An 18,055-nucleotide genomic window follows, 5' to 3' on the forward strand; every position below is an offset into this window, starting at 1 on the left:
ATCAATGTGTGTAAGGATATCAACTAGATCAGAATAGATCAGAATATATCGAAAGGACAAAAATAACTTAAATCGACAGGTTATTAGCTCACCAATTTTGATCAACACGTTTTTAAAGACATATGCCAATTTTTAACTACAGCGACAAAAGTCACTCGCTAAAACTATTTTTGATTCCTTATTTTATCTAATAAAAGATTTTCTTTCAAATGAGGTCGCTATCATCATTTTCAAATTCATAAAACATGTTTTGTCATCGTTTTTTTGTAAAGTGCAGATGTGCATAGCTTTAAATTGTAATAAATAAATGAAAAAAACCCAGCTAGTTTTTTTTGTCCAAACTGACGCATTTTGGGTTTCAAATTAACCAGCGCAACTGAGTCACCTTAAAGGCAGATTAAACATGGGTCTTGCCATGCTAATGGAATCTGCTGTCTTTCATGTGTGATGAATACTTACCAAACCAATATAAGAATAATAAATGATTTTGTTTCAAAGATTACTCAAACATTCATAAATAAAGGAATTTCGGATCTAGTTGATGTCTTCAAGTGTTTCATACGTAACAAATCGTTTATTTAATTGTCTATTACATACACAGAAATAAATTATGTGTAAAATGATCGGAAATGTAGCTAAAACAGTCAAGGTGAAAAAAATTTGCACCAAAACAAAACATTGAAATGAAGAAAATCAAGTTATTATTTCTACTCTAGTTGGACGAAATTTGCAACCATTCTGGAGAGCTGATTCTTCAAAGCTGCTGCATTAATCATAGAAATAACTTACGCGTTTGTGTATGTGTGATGAAGTATTGCCTCTTTCAACTGGATTTTCTGTTGCTTGTAACATTTTATTTTTATTATAAATTAAATTATCATTTTATATATTATGTGTCTGATCTGTTGAATACAATACGTTATAGCTTTATAAATATATTATATTAAAGATTTTGTCTTGAATATGTAATAAATAATTTGAAATAGCTGCAACTGTTTTTTTTTATGGTTAAGGTGTTCATCCTTTTGTTCAGATGTTGTAATGTTCAAGGCAAGTAGTGTTGATAAAAATTATAAAACTTATTTATTTGTAGAATGTCACCTCTCAGTGTTCGATGTCACGCTCGTCACCGGAGCAATGTGTGTTTTATGAAATAATAAATAAATAAATGTTATAAATATGCATATATATTAATCAACAAGAACCAATACAAGGCATTATGACTAAAATGATGATTTCATGACTCCATGATTTGATTAGCACAGAAAATGAAAACCTAAAAAAAAAACTGGGGTCAACATGCCGAAACAATTGATTCGATTAAGCAAATGAAGATTTTTTTATTGATTGCAACAATTGAAATCTTCTAAATTCATGATTTGTGAAAATGAGTTTCCGACTGATATGAAGCAGAGCTAAGTATTTTTTTTGGCATGGCAATAATCACCAAAGAAAAGCTTTACAAATGAAATATTATAGAAACCATCTTTTCATTTGGAAGGAAATCGTTATCTAGATTAGATTTGTTGGTATCGGCCTAAGTTTCATTGCTGAATGATAACATATTTTGCAGCTCTGAAATCATATCCATAATAATATATAGTTTTGCTTTTGATATATTCCAATAGTCCGTTGGTCTTCATAATTGATCCTGCGTGTATTTCTCTTTTGGCATTTAGGTTTGATCAGTTGTTCAAGCAAAGAAATTTAAAGAGCAGTCTCCAGCGACGGAGCCGCCGGTTTCGGTGAGTGTCGTTGCTGATCTTCGTTCGATCCTGCCTCGTTGTTGTAATTGACCTCGTTCATCTTCGGTGGGGTTGTGGCGAAGCTACTCAGTCCCATGTAGTGGCCATCTTTGAATGTTGCGGATTTTATGTGATTGTTATTGCTGAGAAATTGGGCCCTTTGGGCTTGCAGCTGAGCCCGAGTTGTTGCCGGTGAGGCTAGTTTCTGCGTCAGAGTCGCTACCTCGCACTTCATGAAGTTGTTTTCATCCTCTTGCAGAAAAATGTTATCCCGAATGTTGGACATCTTCTGCTCTAAGGAATGTCTCTCTGCGCCTTTATTAGGCGAGCTTACGTCGTTCGTACTAGCCAATGGAGTTGTGTTTCGGCTCTGAGATTGGGAGCGACTGACCGAAGTGGAGTTGCTTGGACTAGAATTATCTTCTTCGCTGTGCACTTCCGGAATCGCGGTGGACATCACCTCACTCCGCATGTTGTTGTACCGCCAAACGCCCCTGGATTTGGAACTGTTTCCAATTTTCGATGGAGAACTATTGCCAAAGTTTCCCTGGCGAATCATCCGCCGAGTTGCGAAGGTCTTTGGAGATCCGGACAGGTCCAAAATGTTCAAGCTGCTATTGGCTGAAGGTTTTGAAGTTGGTATCACAGGTTTTGCGATTGCAGCAGCAGAACCTTCCTTCGATTTCTTCAGCAACTCAACGGCAGATAATTTCCCTGTTTGAGATATGTTTGATTTGGAACCGTGGGCTAGCAGTAGCTTCTTGAAATCCATAAGACTCGTCTTTGGCGTCCCCAAACGGTCCGAACAGGTTTTTCCAATATCGGTGCTGTTGGAAGCCCAACTGTGGCGACCACGCGGGGGCTGGGCTTCAAGCACGTTCTTTGGCGTTGATCTGCCAGAGCTGACCGGAGAATTTCCGTGAGATCTAATGCCTCCGTGCTGGAGTCGTAATTTGTTTCGCAACTCTTCCGAAAGTGAGGCTCTGGATGGCGACATTAAAGTCTCGTTAGGCTTGGAGGGAGTTGATGTTTTGAAAGGAACCGAGTTTCGAGGATCAATTGGAGAGATCTTCAGGCTGCTGTCGGCATCATCACCTAAAGCTGGCCCAGCATTATTTTTGGCAATCGGAGAGAAATATGCAGCAAATCCAGTTGGTGTAGTTTTCAGCTCGTTTGATTTTATCTTGTTTGGCGTCGAATATAATTCTTCGATGGGTCGTGCAAGTGCCGGTTGCAGTAGCTTTGAATCGTCACGAGAAGCAGCCGCAAATGTATTCATAGGAGTTGGCCTGCGCCGTGTTTGGAGCGTCCAGTACATGTCGTTTCCTCTCTGGAACGGATTTGCAGCAGTAGCACTGCCGACCGGGATTCCGTAGCCAAAGTTTGGTCTAGCCATGTGATGAGCATTTGGGTCTGTTGGCCGCTCCATTGGCTGTTGTGGCATCAAAGGGCGCCGAGGAAGAGTGTAAGCGTACGGTTGAACGTAATCTTCAAGGGACGAATGTTGATAATCTGCCAAAAAAGAACGAGAAATGGTTTGGTTCAAAAGTTATGCTGGCTGCAACTCAAGAAACTTGATTGACTGTGAAAAAACGACTGCAGCGCTTGTATGACGCAGTTGTATGTAAATTTGTGTTAATAATACAAGTTTATTGAAAAGTTTTGCAAAAATAAATTAAATCATGTTGCACTCAAAGTACATGCCATATCCTACATCACACTGTGCGTCTTCATAATGAGTGCTTTATAAATGCTACTGTACTTACCTCTTGTTGAGAAAAAATGACTGTATTAACAAATATAAGCACCTGCAAAAACCGAATACTTACCCATCTTTAATACAATTTCCGTAGTAATTAACAAATAAATCATAATTAACACAACATAAGCCTATGCCAAGAAAGTTTTTTTTTTATAATAGCAATATTTTCGATTCAAATGCAATTGCAATAAATGCAGTTAAACAATAATTTATAATGAATCTAATGAAATAATCGAAAAAATATTTTAAAAATTAAATTGAAACTCAAGAACAAATAAAAAACGAAAATTGTGCGGGAGTTACACGTTTGTGCGATTGATATGATGATATTCAAAACCAATGTTTTACGTTTTTTTTTCAATACTTTGTCAACAGTCATTTTCATAAAAAAATATGAATGATTCATGGCTCGTACCGTAAACTGGGGTCAATCGGGACACATGGGGCGAATTGGGACAGCAGTTTTAACCATGTTGGAGCACAATATTTTGATTTTTCATGATGGTTTCGGTTAGAACATACTCAGGCCAACAAAATGTGTACATCCATTTTCAAATTTAAAAGCTTTAAGTACTCTAAAAACTGCTGTCCCTATTCAGACTGTAGTCCCGATTCACCCCAGATTACGGTACCCAACGTATCAGTAAATGAAATCAACTTTATCTAATTAAATTTGGTGGTCTCCTGTTTGGCACTACCCTAAAGTTTTGCCTTTCTCACGAAATTGTGAAAAGCTTCCTTTTAAAACTGTGACATCTCAATCAATCGTAGAAGATTCCTGACTAATTTCTGCAACGAACCAACACGCGAGCTCACTGGGATATGTTTAAAGTAGTAATTAAATCCCTAATTTGAAAATTCAAAATCTCATAAACTAAAAGGAAAATCCGGTTCAATTTGGACACAGATATTACATTTTCTGAGAAACACAATGTCGTGATCAGTTCTAATCTTTAATTAAAATTTGAGCTTAATGTGAAATTTAATCATAAGGTCAATTGAGTCCTGATCCTTCTACGATTTGTGTTTGTCGAGATACCGTCATCTGGGGTGAACCGGGACGCATGGGGCGAATTGGGACAGCTGTTTAAACAAAACAGCCAAACATTTTGATATTTTTGAATGGTTTCGGCTTAAGGGGTTACATACATGTAAATCGATAGAAAAGTCAGAGGCTGGTGTGAGCACAAACTTAACTTTATTTAAAATCGGTTTTCAGGGAATTAAAATATACATTTTCATCTGTTATCAAAACAATTTTGAAGACATTTGGTTGTATCATTGCCGAGATATAGCTATTTGAAGTTAGCAGTTTCAAAAAACGGGTGCCACGATATCTCAACCCTGCTTTGACCAAATCGGCTCAAAATTTTGGTGAAGACTCTTTAAACCGGTCTTGTGTGCATGACGAAGGCCGATTTTCAAAAAAACATATTTAAAAAAAAAGATAAAAATATTTTTGTGTTTTCAATATATAAAAAATCGTCAGTTTCTGATTTTTGTATTTTTTTAAAAAGCAAAATTTCAAAATCGGGCTTCGTCATGCACACGGGATAATTCTTGAAAGTCTTCACCCCGATTTTCAGCCAATTTGATTCATCCCATCTCGAGATATCGTGGCACCCGTAAATCAACTCGGTGTTTCGAGAAAAACGCTCAGAAAGTTTGACAGTCCGCCTTGCGCACGGCAAAATGTTGAGCTGAAAATCGTCTCTAACTCAGTTTAATCATGTAATATCTTCATGAAAGTTTCAGGAGTGATTGAAAATCATCATTTTAGTGGATTCAATAAATTTTCAGTAATATGAAATTTTGTGATTTTCTACATGTATGTAACCCCTTAACCTGATTCAGATTCATAGATGTGTACATCTATGTCCAAATTTAAAGCTTATAACTGCTCTAAAACGTACTGTCCTATTATTTATATCCTATTTATACTGTAGTCCCAGTTTGCTCCAGTTGTCGGTAATGCTGTTTAAAATAAGAGGTTTTTCAAAATGTTCACGAAAAAGATCAAACTTTGGGGTGGTGCTTTTCTGAGTACGATTGAGATGGAATGACTCTAACAAAAAATATAGTTCATAATCGGCATTACTCACACAAAAGAAAACATAAAGCGCAAAGGACAAGCAACAAACAAAAGCGATAAAACACAAGTGATTAAATGATTAGCAAACTCAAACACATTTATGTGCAAAACCGAAAGCGTTAGGACAAACAAATAAAGGATAAAATAAAACAACACATATATAATGGTTAACACATGATATCAATTAGTATATTTCCGATATAATGCTGAGTAAATTGTTAGTATGAATCGTGTTTTGTCACGTTTTTCATTTGTCTCCGTTTTCACTTTGTGTTAGTAATGCTTATTGCTAGAATCAGTATTTACAAATAATATGAAAATTCGTCTGTTGAATTGTTTGATAGTTGTAGTTTTTTTTTGTTATATTTTGTGTTACTTGTGTATTTTTACAAAATTGGTGACTCTTTTAATTGATTTTGTGAAAATTGTACTCGTCAAACTTTGTTTATTTGTATTTACATTTTTTTCGTCAATTTCACGAGTCGATCAAAGTATAGCAATATTCCTATGAGTGTGCGTTAAATAATAATGATGTGCTTTGTGCAAATGATTGATAAGCAATAAATAGTGCGTGATAAATGTAGTGCTTCTATATTTAGTTGTACCTACCTATATCAGTAACGATGCACCTCTAAACGCAATTTTAATATAATTTGTCTCTTATTTGTACTATGAATTTCATACAAATACTGATCGTTTCTTATTCGATTATAAGTATTCGTAAAACACTTGGTCATTCTCATTCAGATTCGAAATTTAGTTTATGGTAAAATGGTTGTTAGGAAATAGATAAGACTGTTTGAGCAATCTGTCAAGTTCGGAAATGGATTTTAGTTAAAAAAGTGTATTTATGAACTTTTGTATTAAATTAACGGAAGCATACTACCAAATGTCCGTGGAATTGTCTTGCTTGGAGGTGCTGAAGCTCAGTACCCTTGCCCGGTGTTGACCCGCGTCTACGGGCACCGTGAGCTTGCTGGGCGTCAGTGTCATCACAAAGGACGCTTTGGCGGTCGGCGTGGACGGTGGCATAAGGTCACGAAGCACACCGTCCAGCTCGTCGTCGTTACATTCCACGACGTCATTGTCCAGCTCAAAGCTTCCATCCGCAAGGATGCTTTTCCGTTCCAAGTTTGACTGGCTAAAGACCTCGTCCGAAAGGTTGAGCAACCTCTCGAAGGAACGCGCAATAGATTTGCTGTCCTCGTCAAAATCGACGTCGCTGATCTCCTCGTAACCGTCGTCTTTGTCACTGTTTTGGTCCATCGACCGGGCATATTTGCCGAAATTGTGAGATCCACTCAACTCACCCACTTTATTTACGTCCGTTTCCGCTAGTTGATACGAGTCGGCAGCGTCGATATCGATTTTGAGCGAGTTTGCACTCCGGTAGCTGTTCCTGCGATTGACGGTGGTGGCGTTGCTGGAATTTAGGTCAATGTCCTCATTTCGCAGTGCGAGATGAAGGGACGGTGACTCGTGAGGGGTGGGGGTAGAGTTTTTCGTCTTGAATGAGAATGACGGGGGTGCGTGGGGCAATGGCCGCCGTGCGGAAGGCAAAATGACGTTCCTAACTCTTGGTGGACCTATTCTAGATGCGATTATTTTTGGATATTTTGGCTTACCTGTTCGATACTGTAACGGTTGCTGCTGCTGGTGATGATTTTGTAGCATTGTTGGTTCCATGTAGTGTACCGGTTGCGGTTGAGCGGACGAAGGTTTTGAGGTTTGTATATTAACGTAAGCACCCTTAAGAACACCAGACGACATGATGTTTGACGATGATGAAGATGACGATGCTGCGGATGGCTGTTCGTTTTCCTGTACGGCACTGTGTGGTAGAATGGTGGCAATTGGGGCCATCCGTGCAGAAGCAGCAGCTAGTTTGTTGGGTCTGCTGATGAGCTGTGGAATTGCTTTTGTTTTCAGCGCTGATTGCGATATCACTGGTTTCACTACGATTGATTTTCTGTTTGTGAGCCCTCCACTCAGCAATGGAGACGATGCAGCAGGAGCAGCATCCTTTTTGCGAATCTCTTGTAACGTGTTTGTCGTCGTCGTAGTGGTTGGTGTCGTAGTTATGTTGGGAATGCTCGCCACTACTGGCACGGCACTGGCAGCGGAGGAGGAGGGGGAGGCTGTCGTCGGTTGTACGTCTTTCACAAATGGACCCGGCGCAAACGTAGTGTGCGCACCTTTTCTCCTCTTCAGACTATCCGAACTGTAGATGACCTTGCCGTGCGCATCCAGTTTCACGCGTGCACCCCTCTTCGTATCGTTCGTCGTCGATGCCTTTTCCCCTACCTCGTTTTCATTGCTCGTGTTGTGTTGTGCTTTTCCGCTTCCGCGAGGGGTGGCGTTCTTGTCGGAGTTGGAGAGAGCAGCATTACTCTCGCACCGCATGTTGCACGGCAGTTCATTCAGCGATACGTACTCGGTCTCTTCGTTCAGATTTCCCGAGAGAACCGTGGCCAAATTGCGTTTTACCACATCGTTTGAATAGTAAACACCGCTGCTCTGCTGTGGTTTTTTGCTGCTCTTTACGTCGGCGATTCGGACGTACTCGCCGGTCACGTCGTAAATGGGTTCGGTGTTTACGTTTTCCGCAATCGACGCGTCCTTGCTGGGGGACTTCTTCAGCACTCCCCTCAGCTTGCCAAACATGCTGTTCAACGGGAGCAAAGTGTTTTTCTTGAAACTGCTGGAATCTTTCTTGGAATCGAATGATTCGTTTTGGGATGTCTCTGCGGGTTTCTCCTTCTTTCGCTTCAAGGATCCATTTTCATCGTCACTGTTTGTCGGTGTGATTATGCACATCGATGGAATTCGGCTAGTGTTGATTGTTGTCTTTTCGCGAATTCTTTCGATTCGGTCGACGCACTCCAAATCCGATGACTCGGAATACTCAAATTCGGAACCACTTCTTACCCGTTGCGTAGGGCTTGAATTAGCATTGGATTCAATAGGTGAGGAGCTCGTATTGTTTCCACTGTCAGGTGATTCGATTCGATTCTTCTTATTCTCCTCCTCCTGATGAATTAATGCTGCCACTTCTTTTTGCAGCAAGTTTCCGTTTCTCTTGATTGTTCCCGTCCTCTCCAGCGTACTACCGACCGTACTGCTGGAATAGCTTCGTTCCAGCGTTCCATTACTAGCCGTGCTATTGCTACGGTTCAACTTAGTGAGTGAACTCTTGCGTTCTGGCACTGCCGGCCCGATTAGGGAGTTTCGTTGTCCATCCGCCAACACTGTACAGATTGTCCCTGCGGAGCTTGTGGTGGTGGATGTCGACCCTTTGCCAAACAGCTCGTACTCATTTTCCGGAGAAATGACCGTTTGATTGCCCGAACTTTCGAACGAAGTTGTACTTGAAAGAGCCGTTGTTGAGTGAAGAGGCGTTGCCGGTTCTTCCTCTTTAAGGGTTTTCAAGCCGGAGTCCACGTGGAAGGAAGTGTAGTATCCTTCTGTGTCACACGAGTACACCGAACTTGTCTCACCACCTTCGTCATGATAATCGTACATTTGTAGGTCAGGGGTGGCGGTTCCCTCGCTCGTTACACTGCTGGACGCCGACGTGTTCAAGAACCTACGTCTACTGATGATGGAGCTGGGAGGACCGCTGGAAACCGTGTGGTGGTTATGATTCAACGATGTACTAGAGGCACTTGATTTAGGCTGAGTGGTTGTCGTGATTTCACTGCCGATGGATGTTCTGCCGGACTCGGAGCTGGCGCTCCAGTTTCCACTCGACGAGTGCGGTTCGTCCTTATTGCCAAGAGCAGTTCGTCGCTGCCGTCGAATCGACGAGGATTCGCGCAGCTTCACCGGGTTGATCGACGCGGGCATGCTCGTACCGGTGGCACCGGCGTTGGAAGTGTGCACAGTGATGCTCCTCTCTGACGAAGAGTAGGAAGGCTTTCGCTCGTGCGAAAGTTTCACATCTTTGTCAGAACTCTTGCGTTTACTGTTTCTAGTCGTATCAGAGATATTAAAGTCATCAATATCTTGAACTTTGTCCTTCGAGTCACGGTTGTTTATCATGCGCAGTCGGTTGCGGCCCCACTGCTTGAGCGAGTTAAAGTGCGACAGCTTGATGCTGTTCTTGGAAGTGTTGATGCTTTCCACTGTCGTCGATGGAGATTCTTTCTTGAGTATGTCACTTGATTTGCTACGAGGAACCAGGTTAGTAGAAATGGTAGGGGAAGTAGTGGCTTCGTCCCTGTTGAAGAGAAGATTGAGAAAAGGGTGGCGTTGATTAGCACGGTACCCCAGTATTTGCGATAGTTTGCTGATGTTGCAATAGGGAAGGAGAAACCAGTCGGAAATCTTCAAACTATTTTCTGGCTTTAATTCTGCGGTATAACATCAATCATATATTAAAAATTGCATCCGTTCATTACAGTTAGTTGTACATTTTCATTCTGAATGTAGTAAAATTGCTTGATTGAGTTGATTAGAATAATATATATGTAACTACACATGAAATTCTAAACCACGAAGACATCTTCCACTTTCTCAGTACATTTTTTAAACGTGAATAAGAAATTTATTCGTGTTCCTTGTTTTAGGAACGTGTGTTTATGTATGCGTGAATGGGTTTTGTTTGTGTGTGTAATTTGGACATACTATCTAGCAAACAATGACTAAAAGAAATGATATAATTAGTTTTCACTGATAATAAATTACAACAATTTCTGTTTGTTTTATACTGTTTTTACTGTCCAAATACGAAAAAAAAAACAAACAAAAGTTCAATGTAAATCAAACCTAAACATGTTTTCACGATCATTCTTATATATTGCACATGATAAATAAACAAATGCAAAATGAAGTGTAATTAATGGTTCATGGTAATCCAACGAATATAAATCCTTAATGATGATTCGAGGAAATCTATTATCAAAACTGTGGCGAAAAACATAACTACCTTGGTCAAATAAATAAAGTTTTTGAGGGTCACTGCTTGCAACTGCTGAAGTTTCGTCATGGGCTATTAGAAATGGATTTCCAAAACCTGCTCCAATCGACAGATTTAAATTCTAGTTCATTTTTAGTTTAATATCTCAAATTTATGCTAAAAACGAAATGGAATTATGTTAAGAAATAAAGCACTTTGGAAAATCCGATTCTAACAGCCCATGCCGAAAAATCAGAAGTTTTAAACATTTTGTTTTAAGTGTCCAACTGTGCGAAAATTATCTAAACACTGTTATGAACATTCAGTTTAGAATAAATAGATTGTTTTTTTTCACATCAATTCATATAAAATTAGTTTTAAATTTTTACGAGTATTTTTTAGCTATTTTATTTCTAAGTAATGGATTTTGACTTCCTGAAACAAATGTTTCGAAATGTTTATGAATGAAAATGCACAACAACTTGTAGAGAGAGAGAGCAAACTAATGTTATGAAACTCAAACATACGCGAACCCGTTGACTGTTTCACAAAGCATTCGAAATACTGGAGTTTTCCAAGGCAACAATAAAAACGAGCAAATTCAGGGATAATGAATGTATGAGATATGGTAAATCGTTCGTGAGTGCTAATGCAACAAAACATTCATGATAACACACATGCAACATCAACAACGTTAGGAAAACATTCCACAGGCACAGATTAGAGGGGGGGGGGGGGGGTTTGTTTTAGGAGGGTTGATCAGTAGCATAAAAACATATACAACAGCACAAGTTTAAGCTGAGCCACACGCAAAATTCGAATAAACGTCATGCTCTGGTCAGTGGTCTGAGGGCGGACGTTTTAACGAGGATATAAAGATTCATCGTTTCACGCGGACCACGGATGCCAAATAATTAAAGACGCGGAATAGAAGCGAATTCGTATAGATAATTTTGACTCAATTTAGTGAACGAATCCACACACGAAAATGTTCGCAGTGACCTTGATGTTTGGCGTTCGTTCATGATCGGTTGGCCGGAGAAAAAAAAAGCAATTCCGAGTAATTGTATAACCACTAACGTCATGATTCGAAATCCGGACACTTAGTAGCATATCATTTTTGTTATAGCTGGCAAAAAATCATGTAATAAGTTGGAAATGTAGAAATGTCATAAGGATGTAGTATAAACAGTCAGTTTTAAGAGAATGCATGCAAAATATGTCTTTTCTAACAATTTTTCATCAGAATTTTAAAATTAAAATGACTTGTTGTGCTCCGAATCCCGGACACTGATAAAAACTGATTCGAAATCCGGACACTTTTGCTTCGAATTCCGGACAATCGATTTTACCTATGAATCGCACAAATTTGGACTGAAATGTTAGTGAGTGGCATTATTTAGGTCTCAAATAAGCTGTTAACATCAAAACAATCGATAGTTTATATAAAAATTTGCTAGAATTTAAGGAAATCGAAACCATAAATTTCTGCTTTGCCTTCCCGGTGCTTCAAACGCCTATGAAATATTTCAAGTGAAATGTTTCACATTTTTTGAAAAACTTATATTTTTATTGTATTTAATTTTTTTGGCATTAACTACAACGTTCAAACAAACTTTAAATGAAAGTTGATGTTGGAATTCATCAAATAACACAGTTTTGACGTTCATAATGCGAACTTATATCCAAATAATTGATAAAACAAGATGAAGTGTCCGGGTTTCGAAGCGTTCGGGAATTCGAATCATGACGTTATTCGCCTGCGGTTTTTATCTTCTCCCCTTCGACCATGTACGTTCGTAGGTGTGTCTGTGTGTGTGTGCGCTCGTATATGCTATTCTAGACTTTGGCTTAACTTACCCATTGTTGACCACTTCCGCGATTTCCTTCTGGTCCGTTCCAGCGATCGTGTTACGTCGTTTGCCCCTCGATCGTCGCGGTCGGGATCGTCGTCGGATCGTATCACCGTCGCTTCCGTCCGGTTGACCAGCGGTACCAGCTGCGCCCAATTCCGCGGCGTGCTCCGCTGCGGACACAAAGTGCAGCAACGACTTCCTGGTAGTACACATGCGATCGAACCGTCGCCCGGAGGTGTCCACTTTGATGGTTTCCGCAGGGAATCTACAAGCAAGACAACAAAATGTGGTTATAATTGATGGAATCACGATATACACGGATTTCGGGGGTTCATACTTGAGCGCAATCATCTGGCACTGCTCCTCCGGCGATGGTAACCTGTGATCAAGTGGAATGTCCGGCTCGCGACCTGATCCTCGGGTGCTCCGATCGACCACGATGATGTCATCGGTTTCATCGAACGAGGCACTCGTTCCGGCCTGGTACGAGGGTGACCCATTCTGCGTAGTGTTGTTACCAGCCAGGTTGGCCGAACTGCTGTTACCTGCTACGCGGGCCGTGCAATCCGGAGGAACTGTTATATCACCGATAGCTTCAATTGATGTCCACTTCCTCAAGTCATCGATCGCTGAGGGCTGTAAAGAGACACACAGAAGGGAGAGTGACGTTTAATAACCGTTCATCAACGATCGCATCCATCGTTGAGCTTAAACCCTATGGGAAAAGGCCATGATCCGAACATAGCCCTGGGCAGTCATGATTATAGACCTAGCAATCAGCAATAGCTTTCCGATTGACGACGAGCAAATCTCTTCGTTGACTTTTTTCCCCTATCCGCAACGATAATCAGCTTAACCCAATCGGTCAACGAGAGATAATATCCTTCCCTTGCACGCACGAAGCGCGAATTATAAGTTTTGCGCGTGCTCACAGACTTGTATGGAAAGCATTAATTATAGCACCTTTTTTGTACGAGGTGGCGGCAAGTGAAACACACGTACGTAAACGCGATAAATCAAATCCAACCAGCAATGGAAGAGCATAGCAAGGTGTGAAACAAGCATATTCTGCCGGTTGAACGTTTGCATTTTTTTTAGCACTTGGAGCATTAGAGCTCAAATGCTCATTGCCATGGTCGTTGTACTTTCGCAAAAGCGGTCGGTTCAAGCGCGGGAAAGATTAATGTGGCATAAATGTGGCTTGCGATGCGAATTTGTTTGTAGGTTAAACGCGGCTGAAAATGGGTCATTACGGTTTGTGTTATCTTTTGAGTGTTTACCTAAGCCGGGCAGGAATTCTTCTTTTTGAACTTTTATGAGGATTGCAAACTGGAACGTTTGGTATGTCCACGCATCCTTCCTCCCCTGTAGATTCTGTGAATTGTCAACCGTTCCTTGCTGCGGTAACCACGACACAGTGGGGCTGGCTGCTTTAGTTTTTTTTTTGTAATTGACTTTCGGGTGTTCTCGGCTGTATTGAAATTATTAATATTGACAAGAAGAGTGCTTAGGGCTTTAGGTCGTAGATGGTGCCATAGCATTACATAGCATTTTTCAGGAAAATGGATTGTACAACATATTTTTTTATAAGTTAGATAAATTACATTATTCGAATAGTTATCGCTTGTTTATTGCCAACACAAATATTCTGACCGTTGCAAGAAATAAACGTTCTTCGTGTGTGCGGTTTGGCGTGAATGAACCCCTGAACTAGGTTAGGAGATAGCCCATAAAACAGATGTTGCATCGTGCTCACACATAACAATTATGAGAAGAAACTTTTGCCCATAACCTACCGCCACGTGTCGTCCGTCCGCTGTAAGGTAATTTGTGAACACATTCGCCATGTGACACCGTGTTCGTTAAACGGCGACGACACCACCGTGCTTGGAGTGGCAAACCACGTGACATTGCGTAGCGGGGCCGGCGAAAGGTCATCCACAAAAAGAACAATATAAAAAGGACCATCCACCGGGCCAAAGTAAACGCAGTTATTATGTCGTGGTCGTGCTTTCTTGACGCACGTTGCCCAAGTAGCAATGCGCAACATGCTAAAAATGACTAAGTTTTTTTTAAGTTGCATCTAGGGATCAGAAATCAAAACTGCAACAATCTGGCACAATATGTAACAATTATGTCTCAACAACGTTTCCTCGTTGGAGCATCTTTTTTGGAAACGGAATGCACGCTCTCCAAGTTATCGCTTTTGCAATGTTTCGGCAACATAATAATAACAATATTTTGGAACATCGGGGTGACAACCGCTCGTCGTGTGTTTTTGATTTTATTTCTGTTTTTACGTGTCCTGCGGAATATTTCCCTCAGCACCATATAGTTCGGTTCATAAGCCAACGGTACAGAACTGAACTGAATCGGATGGACCAAAAAAAAATGGCACGGACTGAGTCCGCTGAAAAATCCCAGTTACAATCGAACGGAACGGATCACTTATTCTCCGCTGGAGAAAGTCTAGAAGATAACCGAGCGGCTGATGTTCAGGAAACGCCTGATAAACAGGAAACTCGAAGACCACAATGAGTAGATCCAGATTGTCCGACCTGAGTCAGAGGTAAACCATCGGTCCCGAATCCATGCAGGAGCTGTTGAACACCCGGAAGACACAACATAAAAAATATGCGGGCCAGTTCCAGCCGGGAAAATCTTCTGAAGTTGGTCGATTTTTGGAATCACGATGATTTATGTTTTATTTGTAAATTGGAGGAAGAATAATGTTGAAATTAATTGAAGATTTAGAATACACAACTTGAAAAGATCACAAATTTTGTATTTCTTCGTTGGATTCTGAAGACCTTGTGATTGATGCTAACGATTGATTTTGTTTGACAGCTCCAGCAAATCACTGGGGCTGGAATATTGTGGTGGCAACAAAAATACAACGTTCAAATAACGTCATCAGATATTAATGTTGCTGTTTTGTTACAACAACATTGCATAAAATTCAAGAAGCTTAGTGTTGAAAACTTATCTGAAACGTTTTTGCAACATTTTTAAAGCACAACTTCTTTGCTGTTTCATTTGCTTGAATGAAAATTAACAGGGACGTAATAAGGGGGCTTGATTTGGAACACATGTTATTATTAATTCTGTTTCAGCTGCTGGTTTACTGCTTTTTAAACATTTTTTTTGGTAATTATTGATGTATTTGAGTTTTATGTTGTCTAATTAATTAAACATGTTTTTTTTTTGCTAGGAATTAAAACTATCATAAAAAACTTATAAAGTAAAACTGAGTGCATTTTTAACAGTACAATTTTAATATCTTTGAAAAAAAAAAATGCCAGCAAATTGCAATTGTAGTAATGCGATGCAAAGACTTGAAAGTGTATAAAAGATATACAAAATAGTATATAAGGAAAATACAAAATTTCGACGGTCTTGTTCGAACGCGAATCAGTTCAATACGAAGTGTCGGATCGAGGTGCTCTTTGTTACGTTGGGTTCGTATAAGTCCAAGGAAGGTTTTCGCGCGCCAAAGTGACAACTTTGGCCACTCTCGAACCTCTTTCGGAAAATCTGCAGATTGTATGGGAAAAGATGCGTAAAATCTAATTTGATCACAGGAGACGGAATAAGCATACAAGCTAAAAACGTCAAGAAACGAAAAAAAATACAAGACGAAGTTTGTCGGGTTTAGCTTGTAGTACATAAGGAAATACTTTGCACCCTTGAACAAAGAAGTAGTGCAATTGAATTTCATACAGAATCTCATAAAGTTTGATGATCAGGGTGCCAAAATCCTGAAGCAAAGTTTTTCCCCATACATTTTTTGCGAATTTTACCATACAAAAATCTAAACAGCAAAACCTAAACATCATCCAATTGGGCAAAATTAGCCCAGACACTGTTTTTTTTTTTTTGCAAAATCGAGCCACTGGGTCCCTCAAATGTCATTTTTTACAGGAGACATGAAGTTAAGGTCATAGGCGTCATCCATAAAGTATGTCACGCTAAAATCGGCCAAAATTTGTTTAAATTTGTTATATTTTTGTTCAGAACGATAAAGCTTATTTTTCTGTGTGTAATAATGCTTTGTTCGATCGCAAAGCGTTGGAAATTGATTTTTTAATCAATTTGAAAAAACTAACTTCGCGGCCCTTCTTAACAGAAAGTTCCTACTTGACAGCTCGTTCCAAAGGGACCACAGTTGATGCATCAAAAAAATGTTGTTTTGTCAATTTTTGTTTTACATTAAAATGAAAAAAGTGATCAGACATATTTTTTAATCGAGTTTTCCCGTTGTACACAGACATAGGGCTTTAGGACCCTATTACCACATATTTAAAAAAAATCATTCATCTGTAATCAACTTTATACTTCATTTAAAATATTTGATTGCAAGCATTTGTCGTTATCAAACCTTTTCTTTATTTTTATTTTTTCAAATATTAAAAAAAAATGGTAGACTTTAAAATTGTACCTTCTGCAGAGAATAAAAATATACACCCAAACTCCGATGATTTTACACCAATTGTTGTCATACGACCTGCGTCACTTTTCAGTTTGACACCCTCACACACACTACCAAATGATTGGTTTGATAGTAAGTGTGTGTGTCCCGTGTAAAAATGACAGTTCGTCATTTTTTAGTTTTACTTTGTCAAACCAGTTAAGACCTAAAAAGTGTCAAACGAAAAAGTGACCAACCACCGGTGGTTAAGTGTAATAGTGTTACACAATCGTTTATCGCATTCTTCTAATAAAAACTATTTGTAATACATATTTGAATCAACCATTGATTCCTGATGAAAACTTAATTTTACAAGTAAAATAAAAATTACAGTTACAATGTTCTAAAGGTTGCTGAATACAAAGCGCCATCATTTCTGATAGTATTGATTCAATTGCTATTTCTGCTTACAAATTGTATTTCTGCAAAATTTCTGCTAAAATCGGACTCAACATTATGTCTTATGCAATAATAGTAAGGTTTTTTCCCCAAAAAATCAACTTTAGTTAAAGAAGAATCCAAACCAAAATAAATTGTTCGCTCTTTAGCATTGCCTTATATTCACATGAAAATTTATGGTAGACTGTACATTTTCAACTCCTGTTTAGAACAAAACTAATTGTGATTTGTGTATCAAATTAGAATTTACTCTTGATTCCTAATAAAAATCTAGTTTGCATGAAAACAACAATTTTCTTACAGCAAATTTTATTACAGGTTCCTGAATACAGCCCTGTGCGTACAAAGCGCCATGATGGTAGATAGCAAAAACAAACTTTAATGGTCAATTTTCAGCTATTTAAACCCATTTTGAAGTTTTTTTTGCCACAGAACTGACATTCTACGTAGCTTGGATTAAAACTTATATAATTTTCAGATATATTTGCAAACTTTTTTAATTTTGATGCTAAAATGGCTCTAGAAAAGATACCAAATTTTAAAGAGATTGAGGGCGCATGAAAAAATCATGAGTAGAATGCAATTTTACTCGGTAAACTTGAAATGGCCAAAGACATACCCCTTCTATACATTTAAGAAAACCAATTTTGTTTGTTGTCGACGAAAAATGTGACAGGATTATTTTTCCAGACTTATCCATTTTTGTTTTGTAGCGAAACCAAAGCGGAAACATATTTATTGAGAAATTAATTAGAAGTTTGTTGCGCTTGAAATCATTTCGGGTGCACGTTTGATTTCAATCAACCAAAAATTTCACCATAATGGTGACATATTTG

At 39.1% G+C, this 18,055-nt stretch overlaps 1 protein-coding gene across 1 annotated transcript in view; it reads right to left on the reverse strand.

Annotated features, from left to right (window-relative positions):
• Window positions 1–554: 554 nt before the first annotated feature.
• Window positions 555–18,055, reverse strand: part of LOC120427714 (mucin-19-like) — a 48,207-nt gene continuing 30,706 nt past the window's right edge. The window contains exons 3-6 of the mRNA XM_039592613.2: window positions 12,690–12,988; window positions 12,357–12,617; window positions 7,225–9,818; window positions 555–3,257 (exon numbers count right to left, since the gene is read on the reverse strand). Coding sequence (XP_039448547.1) covers window positions 1,708–3,257; window positions 7,225–9,818; window positions 12,357–12,617; window positions 12,690–12,988 — 4,704 coding nt within the window. The 3' untranslated portion in view covers window positions 555–1,707. The remainder of the gene's footprint in view (window positions 3,258–7,224; window positions 9,819–12,356; window positions 12,618–12,689; window positions 12,989–18,055) is intronic.

This window comes from Culex pipiens, chromosome 1 (genome assembly GCF_016801865.2).
Source record: "Culex pipiens pallens isolate TS chromosome 1, TS_CPP_V2, whole genome shotgun sequence".
NCBI classification, from domain to species: Eukaryota; Metazoa; Arthropoda; class Insecta; order Diptera; family Culicidae; genus Culex; species Culex pipiens.